This window comes from Podarcis erhardii, assembly GCF_964252035.2.
Source record: "Podarcis erhardii genome assembly, chromosome: 7".
In the NCBI taxonomy this organism is placed as follows: domain Eukaryota; kingdom Metazoa; phylum Chordata; class Lepidosauria; order Squamata; family Lacertidae; genus Podarcis; species Podarcis erhardii.
The window spans coordinates 61,336,332-61,356,716 of record NC_138511.1 but is presented as its reverse complement, the minus strand read 5'-3'; the positions used below and the strand labels follow the sequence as shown (position 1 = coordinate 61,356,716).

The 20,385-nt window shown below is 46.1% G+C and overlaps 1 protein-coding gene across 4 annotated transcripts in view; it reads right to left on the bottom strand.

Moving 5' to 3' along the window:
- ADGRB2 (adhesion G protein-coupled receptor B2) overlaps positions 1-20,385 on the bottom strand; it is a 170,476-nt gene that overhangs the window by 12,367 nt on the left and 137,724 nt on the right. For all 4 annotated transcript variants that reach the window (XM_081870362.1, XM_081870363.1, XM_081870361.1 and 1 more), the window contains exons 19-23: positions 13,278-13,428; positions 9,803-9,872; positions 8,999-9,065; positions 8,543-8,628; positions 5,829-5,927 (exon numbers count right to left, since the gene is read on the bottom strand). In XM_081870362.1, the coding sequence (XP_081726488.1) occupies positions 5,829-5,927; positions 8,543-8,628; positions 8,999-9,065; positions 9,803-9,872; positions 13,278-13,428 (473 nt within the window). The remainder of the gene's footprint in view (positions 1-5,828; positions 5,928-8,542; positions 8,629-8,998; positions 9,066-9,802; positions 9,873-13,277; positions 13,429-20,385) is intronic.

The window sequence follows — 20,385 nt, the reverse complement described above, 5'->3', positions numbered from 1 at the left end:
GAGGGGGGCGGGAGGGGAGAAGGTGTGAGAGAGAGGTGCAGGAGCCAATCACAAAGGAGAAGGGGAATGCACACAGGCTGGGTCACCCATGCCACCCGACAAGAGCCCCTTTGCATACGATTGGTAGGTGACCAAAGGAGTTTGGGAGGGGGCAGAAGGTGATGGCAGGAAGCAGTTTAGTGCTGGCAGATGAGCATACATTAAGCAACATGGCAGAGGGTGGAGGGTTCCAGGAACATACGGATCTGTTCAGTTATGCTTATATTTCTAGAGAGATGTTTGGGCTCTGTGCAGACACCATGGAAAATGTATGGGCTCCCTGCTTCCTTCAGTGAAGGAACACACTCTGCACCTGGTCAGAGGCATTGCCCACTTGTCCCTTAAGGCTCTATGTCGGAGCATGGCTGTTAGATACACCCTCCCATGTCTAGTGGATTCTGGTGGCCTTTAATGATGAGGACCACGAGGAAGACCAAGATTCCCCTGCATCTAGCAGCTCGGTTATTTTCCTTTCATTCATTTTTTAATGACCTCAGCCTTGTCTTAGCTGCATCTCAGCTTCTTACCTCAGTCCCCCAACCCACCCTAACTTATCTGCCACATAGCTTTGCCTGTCAGGGCAACAGGTACATGGCTTCTGCACCTTTTCCTTGCAAATACACCAGGGGATGCTAAACCCCAGTTCAAGGGGCCTGATCTGCCACACTGCCTGCCGTTTTTTCTGCTGTACCCTCTGCAGCACCTACCAATTGTGGGGGTGGCACGGAAAACACTGTTTACCTTCCCGCCGGAGCGGTACCTATTTATCTACTTGCACTTTGACGTGCTTCCGAACTGCTAAGTTGACAGGAGCAAGGACCGAGCAATGGGAGCTCACCCCGTCGCAGGGATCCGAACTGCCGACCTTCTGATCAGCAAATCCTAGGCTCTGTGGTTTAACCCACAGTGTCACCCGCATCCCAGCCACCCCTGTAGTAAGCAATAAATAAATGTAATTGCAGCCTTGGCATTGGCAGGGTCCCAGTATCCAAGAACTGGGGTGAAAGAGGCAGTTGACCTGGGATTTGAATTTCTGTGAGGCCTATGCATTAGCTCCCAGCTTTGTCTACACCGACTGGGCACCCTCCTGAGGTTTATTTCTTCAGTGACACCATTGGTAAGATTGTGGGTCAAAATAGACAAGCTGGTGAGAGATCCATAAGCAGCTTTTTCAATAGGATGTAGGCTTCACAGAGGCCCAGAAAGCGACTGGGGACTGGGTAGGCCAGGAGGTTAAGGAATAACTGCATCCTTTGCCCTCACCATGCCCCACCCCACAATCCAATGAGTGTGGTACCCAGTGCTCCCCCCCCAAAAAAAAATGTTTAGGGGTACTCTCATTTTGACTCAAGAAAATCACAATTTTATAGTTTAAATTGGGTAAAAGAAGTACAGTAAATGGACAAAAGTACAGAGATTCACAAAATGTTTAGGGGGTATGCGTCCCCCTGCATCGCCCCAGAAAAAAAAGCACTGGCTGCAACACATTTTCTCTAGAGGTATCCTAATTGTTAAGAAGGGGTTGTCTTGCAACAAGATTGCACTTTTTTTTTTTAAGATGAGAACTGTCCATATCAAAACAGCTCTAGCAGAGACATAGCACCTCCTCCCCAAATTCCACATCTGGTCACATTTGGGTGGGGTAAGGAGAAATGTAAAAATAAAATCCATTTTAGAGCTGCTGTTTAACTCCATGCACATTTCCCTCTTTGCCTTTCCAGATCAAAATGGAAACTTTTCCCAGATGTGATGGATTCCCTTCATTTTCTCTCTGTCATGCAGAGAGAGAAAGAGAAAGAGAAAGAGAGAGATGAGAAAAGGGAGGCAGCCGCAACTCATGCATGTGATTAATTAGACCTAACTATCTTTTAATTCTAACGTCTCCTCTTGTGCTTCGCTCGGCTGTTAAAGGCTCATTATAGGAAATGCAAGGAAACAGGGAGAATGTTCCTGGCAATATAATCGGGAGAAGACACTGTGAAGGGGAAGCGGATGGAACCAAGTGGCGCCTATTGCCAGTTTGCCAAACATCACCTGAAGCTTTGCTTCCACCAGTGCATTTTGTCTTTTGCATAGTCCCTCACTCCCCAAATTGTTGAGGGTCCTGATTTTGATCTTGCAAGAAAGCGCAGCCCACCAGGCAAGGCTCCTACACAAGCCTTGTCAAGGGCAGGACAGACAGAACTATAAGTAAGGATGCCAGAGAATCCAGTCGTAACTGGAAATGGGGACAGAAACTTCCGTAATTCACATGTTTTGTGCAAGGTCTGAAACAGAAACCATGCAAGCAAATACAAGCGGAAGTGGGTATTGTTCTTTCTTTAGCCCTCAAACGTTACGTAAAAAATTACATTCTTTTCTGCAGTGTTTGTGACATTTCCCTTCCGTTGAAAGGCATTAGAATTAATTATGTCAGTTTTGGCTAACCCTGATAATGAGAAACATAATGTAGGTTTTAGTGGAAGCCAAACTGTAGTGGAACGGAAATGGAGCTGATTGCAATGGACAGAGTCAGTCACTGACATTGGCTGTGACTTTAAGAACTTCTGCTTGGGATATTTCCTCCTCCCTCCCCGTTCCCCCTTTTTCATGTGACATGATGTCTTTTCAGTCTGCGAGCTGAAGGGCTGGAACCCCCTTAGAACTGATTTTTGCCTACCACTCTGGGAGCCTCTCTGGCTATAATGGGCGGGGCATAAATGCTTTAAAAAGATAAATAAGCAAGGATCATTAAGATGAATGGAGCTGTGCTAGAGTGTGAGAGTGCTCTAGGTGCTCAGTTTCTCAGTTTTACTACATTTAATTTGTCCCATTTCCACATAGGCTGGTTGTTTAAATTTTAAGAAAGTCCATGTGAAAATATGTGTGCATTTTCATGCATGTTAATCTTGACATGTTCCCTATGCAACCTATGTCTAGAATATGTATTTTTTTGCAACCAAATCCCACCTGAATGTGGGAAACTGGTGGTCTTCCAGATGTTGGTGGGTTCTTAACTCCCATCATCCATGACCACTGGCCATGCTGGCTGGAGCTAATGAGAGTTGGAGTCCAAGAACATCTGGAGGGCCACCAGTTTCCTAATACATTTGCTTGTCTGTCCTCCCCCCCCTTTCTCTTTCATTCAGAGAAGAGCAAATTCTGAAGCAGAGCTGTGTTTCAGTTTGCGTGCCGTTTCAGGAAGTGCAAATGTGGTAGGTTCACATTAAAATGCAAACAGAATGGATTTCTGTCCCATCCCTGGTGGGTGCCAACCGGGCCTAATTCTAGAGGCTTATAAGAATAATCAATTTGCAAGAGGAGATGGAGGTACTCCATGCTGCCCAACTCTCCCCTCCCCCCGGGTAGGTTGGACAAGCTGGTACATGGTTTCTGCCCTGCTGCCAAAATAATTTCTATCTGAAGCAATTCACACATAAGGGGATTTTTCAAAAAGTGCTTCTTCAGCAAGGTGTTTTTTTTTTGTGTGTGTGTGTGTGTGTGTGTGTGTGTTTTACTGCCTTTAAAAATTAAAAAACCCTTAAGACACAGTCACTTCGCTTCCCTGCTCATCTCCCTGGAGCAAGCCCAGATGCCGCTGGCAACAGACCTGGGAGCAGAAGAGCGACTGATGGCAGCAGAGTCAGTGTGTGTGTGGGGGGGGTGTAGTTTAGCCTCAGGGCCTTGCAGGTACTGAGGTAGAGCAGGTGGTTCACAGTCCTTCCTGGTGGAGAGAGCAGAAAGGAGTAGAGTGACATTCTATGGCTCTACTACTGCAGCTGTTCTATTGAAGAGCTTGGCCCAAACGTAATGCAGCGTCTGGGATTGCCTTGTGGGCACCCTAAAAGGACAGTAAACAAACAGTTCTTCAATTCATTAGATTTTTTAAAAAATAGTTTTTGAAAGTGTCTTTTAAAAAAAAAATGACCTGAAGGAGTTTTGACAGTTCAGTGGAGAGAAGATTCTGAGTTGATAAATTCAACTGCACAAGCATCCCTCTCGACTGCCATTGCCATTTGGGTGAAGGCCAGACCTACTGGCTGCTTCTTGCAAATAGTTTTGGCAGTGCTGAAAAACATCTTCCATTTCAAAAAAATAAAAAAATGATGTTGATTTTTCAGCACTCTGGCAAATGAAGTGTTTCCTCTGTTCTTTAAAGTGCCCTCTCTTACGAACATCCTCCATAGTCAAAACAAAACAAATTCCTTCCAGTAGCACCTTAAAGACCAACTAAGTTTACTTAGTTGGTCTTTAAGGTGCTACTGGAAGGAATTTGTTTTGTTTTGACTATGGCAGACCAACACGGCTACCTATCTGTAACTGGAACATCCTCCATGACATCATGGAGCTAAATTCTGCATCATCAACATAATGACATCTCATTTGCTGCATGATCTAGGTCTGCAGCCTGGTGTCCTCCGGAAGTTTTGGCCTACAACTCCCATCAGATGTGCTGGCTAGGGCTGATGAGAGTTATGGTCCAAATCATCAGGAGGACACCAGGCTGGGGGATGCTGATCTAGGTGACAGATTCAGGAAGGAGGAGGTAGTTGAAGCATCCTAGGAAAGGCAGCACAGAGGGGAAAACAGCCACGTGAAGGGACCATGGCTGGCGCCACACTGGGCACAGGGCATTTGCAGAACCTCAGTGCTTTGGGAGATGAAGTTCCACCCCACTGAAATGGCAGCTTCCAGCCTGAAATCAAGAAGCCATGGTTTGGCAAGGAAAGAAGAGGTTTCAGTGGTGGAAAAGCAAATGTGCTCTGCATGCAAAGGTCCAAAGTTCAATCTATGACCACTGGTGGAGGAACAGGAGCGGGGAGGGAGCGGACCACCCCCAGCACCACTATTCTGGTAGGGTGCCATCGTGGCAGGCCCCCTGGACACATGCCACACATCCCCCCACCCACGCACCAGGCGCCACGCCCCCAGAACACGTGCCATGCCCTCGCAGGTGGCGTGCCACGCCCCCCGGGATGCACACCACGCCCCTGGGGGGCAGCCACTCCCCCGCCTGCTCTCTGCCCCCGGTAGCGGAGCATGCAGCTTCGCCACTGACTATGACATCTCAAAGATTGAGGATCACAGGAATTCAGAAAACAGAGACCCTGGGAATTGGTTGCCAGCCAGAGTAGACAATAGTATGTCGTGGGGGCGGGGAATTGGATCTGGCCCATGAGCTGCAGGTCCTTACCTCCCCCACCCCCAGAGGGGCCAAGCTAAACAGGTAGATGGGGTCCCCCCTCCTCGCTGCCAACTGACAGCAGATCCATTTCCCTTGGCCTAATCACAGCAGTGCTTGTGAAGGTGCAGCACTTCCAAAGTACCAACAAGCAGCTGATCGTTGTTGCTTGCAAAGGCACAGGGCTTTCTTTGTAGGTACCTATGCAAGCCCTACTTTTGACATGAGCCACATCTTTACCTGCCCCATACCCAGCGTCACATAGGAGCAGGTGGGTGTGACTTGGCTGAAACAGCCTTGTGGGCTGAATGGGGAGGCCTGGTGGACCTAATGAGATTCGGAGGCTGGAGGTTCCTCATCACTGCTCCATGGTATCCATCAACTGGCACTATAAAGAGGCTCCACAGCATCAAAAGTAATTGCTAGCTAAGGAATTGCGCCTTAAGTAAACGTTAGCAGTTCCCGTGAGAGCAGGTGACATTTCTAACTGTAAAATTACAGAGCCCACCCATCAACATGCACTGTCAACAAAGCAGCCAGAGAGAGAGAGAGAGAGAGAGAGAGAGAGAGAGAGAGAGAAGGCAGCCAGCAGAGCAAGTGCGTGAGGAGCACAGAGAGAGAGACTAACATGGCGCTGTTGGCAGTGGTGGTGAGCAGGGCTGTGCTGGAGACCACACCGCACTTGGTACATTTCAAGAGCAGGCTGCCACACGGGGGATCCTTGAAGCTGAGGGTGGTCCCAGTTCCACACCGACCAACATGCATTATGTTGCACCCACCAGCCCATCAAGGTGTGGAAGGGAAGAGGCACAGCAAGAAGACAAAATAGCCAGAAGGAAAAGGAGGCAACAAGACCGACAGGAGGAGGAATGGGGAGAAAGCAATTGAGGAGGGGAAAAGAGGAGAGAGAGAGAGAGAAAGAGAGAGCCGGGTTAGTTGCAGGAAGCACGGCTTGTTAATGGCCAGCACGAAGCAAGGCAGGCAGAAATTCCAAGGGCAGGATTTAGCCCCTTTGGCAGGTGCTGAAGAGGAGGGAAAAGGCTGCCTTTTTGGGAGAGAGGGTGGGACTTGGCATTGTCCCTCTTCTATCTCAAGCTGTGCCATACACACTCAGCAGTGTCTCCTGAAATTCCAGGCAACAGGCAGAGGCTGAGCCCTCCTCCCTGCCACTCCACTGTCAACTGGAGCTCTGCTGCCCCAGAAGCTTTGAATGAGGTGTTCTTAAAATGAGGGTAAGAGCTTTTTGCCACTGTGTGTGTGAGAGAGAGGCTGTACGACAAGGGCAGGAACACTCTACACAGTGGGCCACTGATGTCTGCACATGGCAAAAATGGCACTTTGAGGGTAAGCAGAGCTCTGACTCTCAATGTAGACCTGGGCAATTTGGGCACCCAACCCTCTAAGATTGGCTTGTACAGCTGAGCCCTGCTGATGACAAGGATGCTGCTTGCCCCAATGTCTCGTCCCCAAAATAAATTTGGATTTTTGAGTATTCATTACTTAATAAGCTTTTCAAATGATTGATTTGCTCAAAAATCCCTTTTAGGGGCTGCTCCCCATTTCCTTGAAGGCCTTATTCTGGAGAAGAACAAGCAGATAATGAGTTCCCATCAACATGCAGCCAATGCACAGTGTGCCTTTTCCCACTGGGGATTGTGGGGCTGTTGATCCTGAGCAGGAAGTGCCATTCCCTGGGAGGGTTTCTGTTCAAGGGAGCCCTCCAATGCATGTTACCCTCCTCCCTTCTTCATGGTAAGGGGCTGGCAGGGAAATACAGTGCTGGGATATTAGTCAGTTCCACTCTGAGTCAGACTCTATTCAAAGAGGGGCCTTGAACAATTTACAGTGGCCCACCTCATTCAAGTTGGAAGTGTTCTTTCAAAAAGTAATTTTATATACACACATTTATGCATGCATGCACACAGACTCACATACGTGCACACTCCCATTCATTATTTTAATTTCTCTAGGACTCAAAATAGGAAGGGAAAGTGGAGTAGATGTTTTATTGCCATCGTTAACTCTGAGCAAAGCCGCCATGGGGTGACTTTAGCGGTGCATTTTTTCAGGGCTCACTTTCTCAACCTAAACCCACTGTTCTCAGCTGAGCCAGCCAGTGTTTCCAGCAGCTATTGCAGCTGCCTGTGGAGAGCCCCCTCACAACCCTTCCTCCCAGCATTGCTGCTGTGTTCCAGCTTGTTCACCCTCCCTCCCACAGAGCCTAGCTGCTTCTTGGGTTTGAAGCTGCATCGGAGAACAAGCGGGCTCTCAGCAGGTGGTTGTAGCAGCTGTTGGAACAGCTATCTGCTACAGGCACCTGGAGGCTTCACACCATGTGGCACTCTGTTTGCAAGTGCTTGTGTGAAAGAGGGCTTGGAGGAGTTGATGCTCTTTTCCCTAAAGTAACAAAAAACTGGTAACTAAGTGAAGTCTGAGCAACCACGCAGGCAGCATGTAAACCTACCTTGGGAACTCAGAGTTATACCTTGTCTTTCTGAGATGGTAAAAGTGCATTTCTGATGCATTATAAAAGCTTTCCCCAAAATGGCATCCTCCAGATGCATTGGACTATAATGTCCATCAGCTCCAGCTAGCATGACTGCTGGATGGGACTGATGGGAGTTGTAGTCCAATACATCTGGAGGGTGTCAGTTTGGGGAAGGCTGTATTGCACCCAAAAAAGCTAAGGTCACATTGCATTCAGAAGGGGCAGTATGTGTATGCATGTGTCTGTGATATCAAGGGACGTTACTTTCCAATACGACCAGCAAAGCAGACTGCATTGGGGGGGGTGCGTCTGTAAGTTGCCACCAAATTTTCAGCTGAACTTGGTGAACTTGGAGGACCCTGCTTAGAAAACATAAAAGCCCTTCCACATTGGAACAAAGGCCCATTTAGTCCAGCATTCTGTACTCACAGTAGGAAGCCCACAAGCAGGACCTGAGGGCAACAGCAATCTCTCCACTCAAGCTCCCCAGTGAGTGATATTCAGAGGGATACCACCTCCAATACTGTTGCTTACTGGGAGAGTGCCCCTTCTGTATATAGCCAACATGGCTGGTAGCCACTGGTAGCCAAATATCCATATTAATTATTTTCAGAATCAGCTATAAGAATCAGATTGTTGGGATTTCTCCCTATGGAAGGGTAGTGGGGTGGGCTCCCCCCCCCAAAAAAAACATTTATATTTTGCTCAGCAGGAGACAAGCACCCTTCCTTCCTACATCATTGCCCCACCACATATATGGCACCTTGTTCTCCTGGCAGGTATGACAGCTTCAGCATTTTGTTAGAAAAAAGAGTGTCTGGAACTGGTGTGTGTTTCGGGGGGGGGGGGCTTACCCAGCTCGCTGCTTTTTGGACTTATCTGAGATGCCATCCCGAGACATGAGCTTGTTGAAGACGATGATTCCAATCAGCATGTTGACCTGGCAGTGGAGAGAGAGAGAGAGATCCACAATCAGCAGCATCCACAGGGCTATCTAATTTCTAGGCCCCTTAAAATTCACATTGCAGCAGACAGCTGTTAAATAAAAAAAATGCCTCAAAGTGACTTACAATTCCATAAAATGCAAAAACAGCCCCTTTAAAAGCAAACAAAGAACCCCAACGACAATGAAAGCAAAGGGCATATCAACAAAATTCCTTAAAGTGCTCAACCTAAAAGGGAGAAAATGACGCGTCTCCTAAAGGCCTTTTGCTCACCGGCATGGAAAGCGATGAAATGGCAGCACAATAAATGATCCGCAGAACAAGCTAATGGCCACCAACACCACTGGGCAGCATTTGAGAACCTACCAGAACAATCACAGCAGCAGGGCCAACAAAGGCGTAGAGCAGCCCTCCTTCAAGGGACAGCCAGCAGCTGGGGAGAGAAGCCAAGAAAGAGGAGGAAGGGTCAAGAAAGTCTCAGAGTTTAAGGCTCCTGGATTCCAAATTTTTAAACAGGGGCAGGAGAAACAGTCAATTTTGGTTTCTCAGTTTCTCACTTTTCCAATTTTAAGTTCAGTTCTCCATGTTTCATATTAGTTTGATATTTTATATTTTTTTATAAAAAAAAACACCTCATGAAAATTCATCAGCATTTTAGTGTGAATTGCTTCTTACATAAACACATTTTTTATGGAAGCCACCCAGAGTGGATGGGGCAACCCACTCAGATGGGCAGGATACTACTAACATTAAGCAAATTTGTCTAATGTGCACATTTTTTTTCAAAGCAATTTTCCATAATACATGGCATTTTTGCATGAAGTTTTAATGTATGCATGCATTTAAATTCAAACATTACCCTAGTATATGCATTTTTTCCCAAGCATTATTTGGCTGGAGATCTGCATTACAATATTTGGAAAAATGTGAACTTTGAGGGTTGACTATGTTTCAGTTCACTTGTTGTTTTAGAAAGTGTGAATTAGGCTCATTGACCTTTGAATGCAAACTGATTTAAATCCTCCCTCCCTATCTATATCTGCACAGCCTGCTCCCATCTCAGACGCGTTGAGGGTTCTTAGGTTCTCCTTAGATGTTTCAATTGTCCTTCCCCCTCCCCATTTTATTTTAAGAAGATGAGGCCAGAAAGCCCCCTCTTATGGAACCTACTAGCTGGATGTTCCGTATCCTTTGGTCCGAGTAAAGCCGACGGAGACAGCAACTACCAAGGCTGGCAACCCTAGATGGGAAATATAGAGTCGAAAATGCAGGTAAAACCACAAAAGAATTCTGCATCTGAAGCACTTTGTGGAGAACCAGCTACCAGGGATGGGTGAACTGGGTCCAAGGGATGGGAAAAGGACCCCGCCCCTTAAAACATACACATTCCCCCCCCCAAGCATTTGCATTAACTGCATTGCAAAATTCAGAGGGCTATGAGATTCTGACTGATAGCTGTGTTCTGCATGTTGTTCGGCAGTTCTGAAGTTGGATTGCTGAACTAGGTTGATTCACTTTAAAATGCAACCTGAATAAAATCCCCATCCATTCCTACATCTGACCATCTCACAAACCATCTTGGTTTCTATGAGCAGTCCAAAATCCCCAGGGGGGTTGAGAGCACTTGCAAAGAATGCTCACAAAACCCAGCACGATATATTTTTAATGCATCCTTGGAATGGAGGGGGAGAGGTAACGGGCAGCAGGAGAGAGTTCTGCTTACTACCAGTGAAGCATGCAGGCCTGCTAAGCTCCTGACCTTGAAGTGACAGTTCTGACCATGCTCAGACCCACCATTTTCTGCTGGGACCAATTGGGCTGTTCTGAGTAAACTGCAGGTCCCTTGATCCCACAAGGAAATTATGTTTCTGAGCATGCTCACCCTGCTTGATAGCGACCTCGGCGTGCTTCCAGCGTCAGTTACTTCCCTATTTTGCAATAGTAAGGGTTATTTTTCTTTTCTTCCAAAGCAATGGGGAACTGGCAGGGGAGGTCATTAATGACTTATTCTGAGGATTGACCCAAAAAGGTGTGTAGGTTTGCATGAAGCAGGTTTCCCTCCCCCCTCCCCCCACCACAAGCAGTGTTTTTGTTTTTGCTGCTTTTGCATTTTGAGTTCCCCTGCCCACAAGTTTTTGCCTCGTTCCTGGCACTTGATTCATACAAACCTCTGTAACAAAGTGGTTAGAGGGTAAAATTGCCACACACAGATTTTGAATTGTACTGATTAGTTACAGGTGGAATGTCCCTATCTTGATCTACAACTAGCCCACCTTTTGTCTCAAAGAGCAAATGGAGGAACATTCGACTTTCTACCAATAATTATTTGATTGTGTGGCCCAGCCTTACCTTTCTCTCCCTCCCTACTCACAAGGTTAAGTTTGGGAAAGGGGGGGGGGTGAAATGAATAGCAAGCAAAGTTGTCATAGAGGTGAGCTAACTACAGACTGAACTGCTGGTTACAAAATGAGCCAAGCCAATCTGCAGAGAGGGGTTTGGCTCACCTTGCAATGGCTCACCTCATAAGCTGGCCTAAGTTTTCCAACCTGCAGGAGTTATTTTCTGAACATTCCCAATTCTGGACATCTAGGGTGCTTCCTGACTATTGCTGTTTGCAGGCAGGAGTTAGTCACCTACCAGCAAATTCAGGTTGCACTATTAAAGCTGACTGGGAGCTCTTGTGCTACAAAACTACTTCCCCGAAAAGATATGAGATAGCGATGAGGAAAATGACAGGGAAATGCACTGGAAAGTGTTGGGTAATAACGCTTGTGTTGACACAACATCTAACCTACCCACAAACGAATCAGAATGAACACTCATTAACTAGTCAGTGCATCTCCCTGCAAAAAGTAAGGATGCTCAATAAACTGGTCTGGAAACCCCCTTGATGCTGTGCCAAGTTCTGATTTTGTTGCACGTTATGTGAAGCTTTCATTCTCCTCACACTCCCCAGTTTGTGAAACTCCTCCTTCCAAAAGCAATTGGGTGCAAACTGTGTTTTGCCGAGATCAAAGACTGGCTTGCAATAAGCATGCACATCCCTTGACTGCTCTGCACCTTACTGATTGCCTTCATCACCAAAGCATTGTGCTGGTGATGACAGCAGGTGCTGAAAGAATTCCATTTGCGGTGTTAGAAGCTGGCAGTGAGGAAAGGCTGGAGGAAGCTCCGCCTGCAGAAGAGAAGACTGAAAGAGCACATGGCAGCATCCTTTATACAACTGAGAGGGGTTTCACACAGAAGGTGAGAAAGACTTGCTGCCTGCTGCCCTACAAGGCAGGACTAGATCCAATGGGCTGAAGTGACAGGAGGGTAGGTTTTGGTTGAACATTCGGAAAATAAACTTCGTTAACAGTAAGAGCAATTTGACAATGGAGCCAATTGCCTGGGGGGGGGGGGTGAAGGGCTCTTCCTTAAGGGTGCTGGGACTGTTCTAGTTCTGGATTCCTTGCACAGAGCAGGAGTTGATCAGCCTTCCCCAATCAAAAGCCCTTCAGATGCTTTGACTACAACTCTCATTCGCCTCAGCTAGCACAGGGCTGATGGCAGCTGTAGTCCAAAATACCTGGAGAGCACCAGGCTAGCAAAGGCTGGTCTAAGTGGCCTAGAAGGCCCCCTCCAACTCTAGGATTCTGCTGGTTAAGTCACTTGCACCTTCAAGCCACTTCTTGGATGCTATTGCTGCAGTCAGTAAGGTTTGTATCTGATGCACAGGTTCACCTTGAAGCTTTATTATTGTTTATTGCCAGTGGCCACGACAATAAAACACACATGTGTAAAGAAAGATAATCATCAAACCAATAAGACAGGGATGAACCCTGACAATACAATAAAAGAGATTTAAAACATTCATTTATTAAAAACTCTTCCCTTAACATTTACCACTGATCCAATTCAGAAAGGCCTCTATAGCTAGTGAAAATAAAGTGACCCTATAGCCGACGGATTCTCCTAGATCAGCTAGCAGCCATCTTATTTTAAAATCAGCTGGTTGGGCATGTAAGCAGAACTGAATGAGGAGATTAAACTTAACTTCCAATGAATTATATAAAGAACAATGTAAGATATAGTGCACCATATTCAATTTCACCTGTTCTGCAGACACAAAAACATTCCTTTTCTGGCCAATCAGAAAATCTAACAGGCAAATACTCAGTTCTAAACTGAGTAAAAGCATGCCTCTCGGGCAAAAAAAGTTAATACCCAGAAGTAGGTGGCCCTTTTATCGTCCAGTTTTATTATACGAAATGACAAGCTTACAATTCTTAATGTGCTCAAGATCCAATGTAGTGTGAAAGTCACCAAGCAGTATATTTGTTGCACTGGCAGAACGTTGCTGCACAAGATAAAACACAAGCACTTTACCCAAGATTGTTATGCAACAAGTTGCACCAGAAGAAATAGTTGTTGCACAACCTGCTTCTGCTAGCACAGCTCTTGTGTTGGATTTCTTTGTTGAGCAACCTTTAAACTCCTGTACTAGTGGACTGAGAATGTTGGATATGCCCGCGAGCAACAAATGTTCCTGCACGAACCACGAAATTCCCCCTTTCCCTGTGTGATGCCTCCCTGATCCTCCCCACCCCCACACCACAATCAGGGAGACAACACTTTGGTTCCAGAAGAGAAGATGCCCTCTTACCCCATCCGAGGCAGAGGAAGCGTTTACGAACTAGGCGTGTCCGGATCCTGCCAATCACAGCCAAGTAGGATTGCCAGGCCTCTGTCAGCACCCAGCAAAAGGAAGAGAGGAAGAAGAAGTGGAGGAATGCAGCAGTCATGGTGCACACGCCCTGGGGATTGGGGAAGAGAAGAAAGAAAAGGGAGTGAATGAGAGTCATCAGAATGCAGGAGCGTCCTTCATAAATGAGTTGGGTTGTATTCTAGAACAAATGGCATGCATGCACACCCCTTGCAATTGAACCCCTTTCCTTGGAGATTCACTTTCCAAATCTAACTAATAATGCTTTTTAGCATTTGCATATTTCAGGAATCAAAAGCAGGGGTGAGTGGAAGGCAGACTGGGATGCTGGGATGCATTATTGCATGCTGGCTGTTCAGGAATTTAGTATGAGCCTCTACTTGAACCTTCGAGGGGAATTTCCTCCCATACTGGCAGATTTCTGTGTAACTTGCAGTAGATCAGAAAGGGCTTGTGACGTGCAACTGTTTAACAACAAGAAAATGACCTAAATTAGGCTGCTGAAATAAAGAAAGCTAACCTCAGGAGTGGACTTTTTGTGTGTGAAAGGACTGTGAGCTCAATTCAGTTCTGGCACTGAAAACAAATTCGCGGGCTCAGATGTCCCTCAGCGACACCCTGCTCTTTCTTTCTAACTGTATGTCTTTTGCACCTGGCTCTGGTTGACAAGAGCATGAAGTCCTACTAAAAATCAAAGTTGATACAGCAAACTGGGAAGTCTGGCCCAGAAACCCACAACCAAGCAAAGGGATTTCCTGTCTCCTGTAGCATATTGTGTGACACTGCTTTTCCATGACATTGTCATCACTGATACATTGCTGTGATGTCATCGACCCAAATCACATGGGTCACCTTGACAATCAACTGGATTAAAACAACAGTGTGGGGAAATGAGGCCGATGATTGCAAAGGGGAGGAGCAGGATGGGGGAAATTGCACGAAGGAGAACAGTATGGAAACAAACTGAAGGTGGGATGTGCTTTTTGACACTCCTGAAAAAGTTGTACTGTGAAGAAGGAGGCCTTTAAGCCTCTGTGCTTGCTGCAATGAGCATATTTTAAATTGTGAAGCCATCTGGTGCATGAATGCACACACATGTGCATAGAGCTCCTGAAACACAACACTGATCACAGGGCCCCAGTAGGGATGGGAAAATCTGTTGATTTCAGTTTCTCTCAGTTCCTCATTTTTCCAGTTTTATGCTCAGTTTTCCACATCACTTTGCAAATTCCTTTTTGGAAAAAAAGCCCTCATGAAAATTCGCCAGCAATTTAGGGCTAATTTCTCCTAAGAGATACATATTTGCAGTGCTTTTTTCTGGGGGGGATGCAGGGGGACACATACCCCTAAACATTTTGTGAATCTTTGCACTTCTGTTCATTTACTGTATTTATTTTCCCCGATTTGAACTATAAAATGGTAGTTTTCTTGAGTCAAAATGAGGGTACCCCTAAACTTTTTTTTTTAGGAAAAAGCACTGCATATTTGTATGTATTTTTGCCTAATACACACATTTTTGCACAGTGATTTCCCCTATCATGATGCATTTTAATGCTGTTTTCACTAATACAGTCGTACCTCGGGTTACAGACACTTCAGATTGCGTTTTTTTGGGTTGTGGACTGCCAAAACCCAGAAGTACTGGAACGGGTTACTTCTGGGTCTTGGTGGTCGGGCATGCGCAGAAGTGCCGAATCGCAACCCACGCGTGCGCAAACGTGGGTTGTGAATGCTGCGGGTTGCGAACGTGCATCCCGCATGGATCACGTTCGCAACCCGAGTGTCCACTGTATATGCACTTTTATGTGAATTTTACCCTAGCATATGAATTTCAGGTCACCTTACATGGCCAGGGAACTGTACTGCTAGTTTTAAAGTATGGCTATGTTTCAGAAAGCGTGAATTAGGTAGGTTTCCTTTAAATGTGAACTAAATCAAAGTTCTCCCCCACCCAGGGGCAGAGGAAGGGGGGCGGTGGGGGCGGTCCACCCCAGGTTTCAGTACTGAGGGGGGTGACATTTGGCATGCCACCCGCCCGCAACTCCAAAGCCCACCCCGAGCTGTTGGGGGAAGGGGCGGAGCTGTGCTGCCTTGCCGGCAGCCTTCCCCCCTTCCCCCTTCATTTTGACGGCTCAGGGGAGGCTTGGGAGTCGCTGGTGGGTGGTGCGCCGTTGCCTCCCACTCCCAGGCTGCTTCCTGGGGGGGGGAGCCTCCCCCGAGCTGTCAAAAATGAAGAGGGAAGGGAGGAAGGCTGCTGGCAAAGCAACGCAGCTCTCTCCCCCCACCCCTGCCCAGGAAGCAGCCCACCATGGGTGGCTCGCTCCACCCCCCCCCATGCATGGCTCACTCCATGCCACTGGGCATCTCACCCCCTGGGACACTCGCCCCGTCCCCACGGCCCTGCCCCCGGGTGCGTAGCATGCATCGCCCTGGGTGCCAAAGCAGCTAGCTTAGCCTCTGCCCCCACTTCTGGGTTCATTTGTATATGGAAATTTATTCAAAATTAAACGGGCCCTGTACTTGAAAGACACTGCAAGCCCTGCGCTGTATCATTGTGGGGCTGGATTTCAAAGCCTAAGGCAAGCGACACAACCGTCCCTTCCCGGATGCTGGATAAAAACTGGCAGAAGTGGCTGTTGTCCCCACCAGCCTCCACCTTCACTCTCCCACCGACTTTAATCAGTCAATGGCTGCATTAGGTTTACTGGCATTGTAACAAAGAGACAAGTGCTAATAGGGCATGCCTGGCTCTGGTCCACAGGCTGGAGAAGGAGCTAAGCATGGAGAAGGGACAAAAAACACCAGCAATACACAAGCATAATTTGGGCCATGGAACATCGGAGATTCCCAACGTTGCAACAAACGGCAAAGGGATGGTCCACCAGCAGCATCAGCTAACAGGCTCTGCATTTAGCCTAAGCCAGGCCTGCACAACGTGGGACTGGGGACAGAGAAGAAATCCATTTTAAATGGATTTAAACATGGAATTTGGCAGTTTGAAACTACCCCTTGCATCGAGTGCCTGCTTTTGTGCATGTCTCCCATGCCTTGTTTTCTTAAGAGCCTGACTATGCATATAAACACATACAATAAGAGTCAAGTTCCACACTGTAATATATTCCTGCAGCATAATGTCACAAGTATATTCATATATACTAATATCAAGCAGGTGCCTTCACTGTACTCTTTTCAGGGCCTGCTGAAAACATTCTTCTTTAGTCAAGCTTAGAAAGTTTAGGTATTTTTACTCTGTTTCGTATTGTAACTTCTAAATCATGAGTTTTTCCACGATTTTGTTATTTTATCTTTTTGTAAACTGCTTTGAGGGTTGTTGTTTTTTTATACAAAAAAGCTCCCAAATCAAGTAGTGTATACATTTTATGATAAATAATCAAACAAGCACATACAACCCATTAGGTACATTTTGTTTTTTTTGTTTTTTAAATAATATTTATTGAACATTTCCAAATATAACAGACAAAAAGAAATAAAACATCCATTTTATAACCTTATTTTCATTAGCATCTTGCCAGGACTTCCCCACCCCACCCCCTCTTGTATCCCAATTCCTTCAAATAGATTCAGCAAGTTCTTACCCCAAATTTTAAACTTATTATAGTTAACCCAATGTTAAGAATGTTTTTCCATCCCCTAAAATCGACCCCGCTCCCTTCCACAAGTTCCCCTCTTTAATATGCAGAACAGATTAAAATAAAAGAAAATAGAACAAAGAATAAAATATAATTTAACACCCTTTGGATTCCAAATTTCCCTCCCCTCTTTCCCGGTTGCGTTCCCCAATGTCCATCAATGCCTGTTGTCATCCTGGAGATCCCACATCTAGGCCGAAATCCTTCACAAGTCCACTTTGCCGTCTTTTTAATAGTCTTTGCCGTCTTTTTGATCATCTTTAGTTTCAAGCATCCAATCTTGGAAAAGCTCTATCTCAAAAAGGTCCATTTTTTCCATCCAGATCTCTGTATTTAAGAGTAAAAACTCCAATTTTGTTTCTTTAGACCTTTCAAATCTGGATGTCCCAAATGTTCCCACTTCCAGCTTTGTCCAATTCTTGTTGTTCATGTTGTTCTTATTATTCTCTCTCCTTACTTTCCTCTAGTTTCTTTTCCTGCTCTCCTGCAAAAATGTTCCAATTCCAAAAGCTTCTAAGTCCCCTACAGAGGCTTTGTTATTCAGGAACAAAACTTTACGTCAAGTCCCTTCCATTCTTCAATAGATAAATCTATTGTTTCCTTTAGTGTAGAGACCTCTGTAGACAAAATAGTGTTCCATTTCTGCAGTTTCCCAGGAGATAAAAAGTCCAATTCAAATTCCATGCCAGCAATACTTGTAGTGTCCCACAGCCCCTCTAGAGGGATTATAGTAACTCAGTTTCCTTCCAGATCGCACCCAACAGTCAAAATAACTTGTTATTCCTTGTTTTAAACAATTTATATCTAATTTGTAACAAATGTAACCGGCAAAGTCCTCATAACAAAGTTCTCTTTTTATTCTTCAGCTTTGACAGCTCCTTTGACAGCTGTCAAAGCCTCTGTTTCTCCTCTCCCGGCGCTCTCGTGGATCGCTCCCGGTTCCCGGGGGGGGGTGCATTTTAGCTCACGTTCTACTTTTCTCCTCCAGGCCAGTCTTATAATTTTCCATCGTGAAATTAGTGACTTTATCAAAATCAGGTAGCACTCGATCTTAGTTGTTAAATCCTTTGCTTTAAATCCTCTACGACAGGGGGGAGACTGACTTCCTTTTTGCACCTCCCCCGCTCGCTCCGAATTTACATTTTTTTCCCTTTTTAAGTCCAGTTTCCAATTACTCACGGGTTGTTCTTTTTAATCCAAATTTTCAATGGAAGAAGTCAGCGCTCTCCGCCAAATGGCATGCGGCTTCGCTCGGTAGGGGAAGCGGAGGACTCATAGCACCACACACACCCCCGGCACCCGCTCCATAGCCTTTAAAAAGGCTCCTTCGCGGGTCGGGGGCGCAAACGGTGCCCGCCGAGTCACCATGCCCATGGGTTTCAGCGCCCATGGTTTTTGAGGGTCCCCGCGACGCCAACGCGGTAGAACCCAGCCCCTGCCGAGCAGGCTCCCTCCGGAGCTCGGAGGGAGTCCGCCATTCGGCGATGGCGCCAACCCGGAAGTCCTAGGTACATTTTGTATGTATTTACTTCTCTGCTGGTTAATTTAGGAAACCTGCATATTTGTATAATATGTGATTAGCCTTAGATGTTTCAGCTTCTTATGGAGATTTAGGGATGGACAAATATGTCACTTCACCCCATGTTTGTGAATTTCTGTATGCATTACTTGGTGGGAGAACTGCACTGCAGAAGTGTGAATCTTGAGGGATTGCTGTACTTTGGGCTTGCATTTTGTTTTGGAATTAGGTATGTTCACCTTTAAATGTGTACTGTATCAGACTTCTCCATCACCCCTATGGTGATTAAGGAGCGAGACAGGAATTAGGACAACTGATGTGGGTAAGGTAGACAGCGAGAGCCTGCCTGTGGCCCATGAAGCTGAACACAGCCCACCAGCTGCGCATTAAGGCCTTTCAGGGGCTTGGCAGCTGCCCTATTTTTGGACCTAGCATGGCCCGAAGATTTAGAAGCAGAGTGGCAGATGGGATACCTGAAGGCGGCTGTGTGTGTGTGGATATTTGCATATGCATTTGTTCCCCTCTAGCAGCTCTTTTTGATCTTATGGTATTTTAGATATACTTTAATTTCTCTCTCAGAAACTTCAAATTGTAAGCAGGGTATAAACACGAAAGAAAGAAAGAAAGAAAGAAAGAAAGAAAGAAAGAACGGAAGACTATCCTCCTGTGCTCCATTACAATCACATCTAGTATCTTTTTCTTTTTGGGATGGAAACCTAACTAGGCCAGTGTGCCAGAGGTTCCCTACCACTGACTCATAAGGTAGAGTGGCTGGGGAAACCCCGCCAGATGGGCAGGGTATAAATACAGTGGTACCTCAGGTTAAGTACTTAATTTGTTCCAGAGGTACGTTCTTAACCTGAAATTGTTCTTAACCTGAAGCACCACTTTAGCTAATGGGGCCTCCTGCTGCTGCCGTGCTGCTAGAGCACGATTTCTGTTCTCATCCTGAAGCAAAGTTCTTAACCTGAGGTACTATTTCTGGGTTAGCAGAGTCTGTAACCTGAAGCGTATGTAACCTGAGGCACCACTGTAATAAATTATTATTATTATTATTATTATTATTATTATTATTATTATTATTATTAACACATGCTAAGCAGTGAGAAATTTACAAGATACTTTTCATTCCCAAAAGAGCATTGTTGATTACCAATGAGATTTTTTAAAAAATCAAAACAATTGGGAAACTTTACAATCTGATAGTCTGCAGTGCTGAAAATTGGTATGTTTCAACTTACTTTGCAATGCAGTGGTACCTCAAGTTAAGAACTTAATTCGTTCTAGAGGTCCATTCTTAACCTGAAACTGTTCTTAACCTGAGGTACCACTTTAGCTAATGGGGCCTCCTGCTGCCACTGTGCCGCCGCTGCACGATTTCTGTTCTCATCCTGAAGCAAAGTTCTTAACCCGAGGTACTATTTCTGGGTTAGCGGAGTCTGTAACCTGAACCGTCTGTAACCCAAGGTACCACTGTAGTTTTGTTTGTTTGTTTTGCAATTCATGCTGGCAATAGTTGCTCAATCGCAATACGATTCTCTCTTTTGAAAACCAAGCAACTCCTAATTGCCTGTCTCCAGCTGCAGTCCAGAAGCAGCAACTCCCCCGACCATTTCATTAACAAGGGTTTCATCCAGCAAGGCCCAGACGTGCTAGCAGCTCCTCTGGCATACACGTGCCCCTCCTTGTACTACTCATGCCTGCAACATGCTTTCTGAGCTCCTCGATGTCTCTAGTACATCAAGAGGAAACGCTGCAGGGTGGTGATCTATTATGCACGAGGTCCCTTGCACAGCAATGGATGGGCTGCCTGGGGGCTGAGAGGGAGGCTGCAGCCACCTTTGATCTCCCTGGGCTGAAATTCACATGTCAGTTCTGG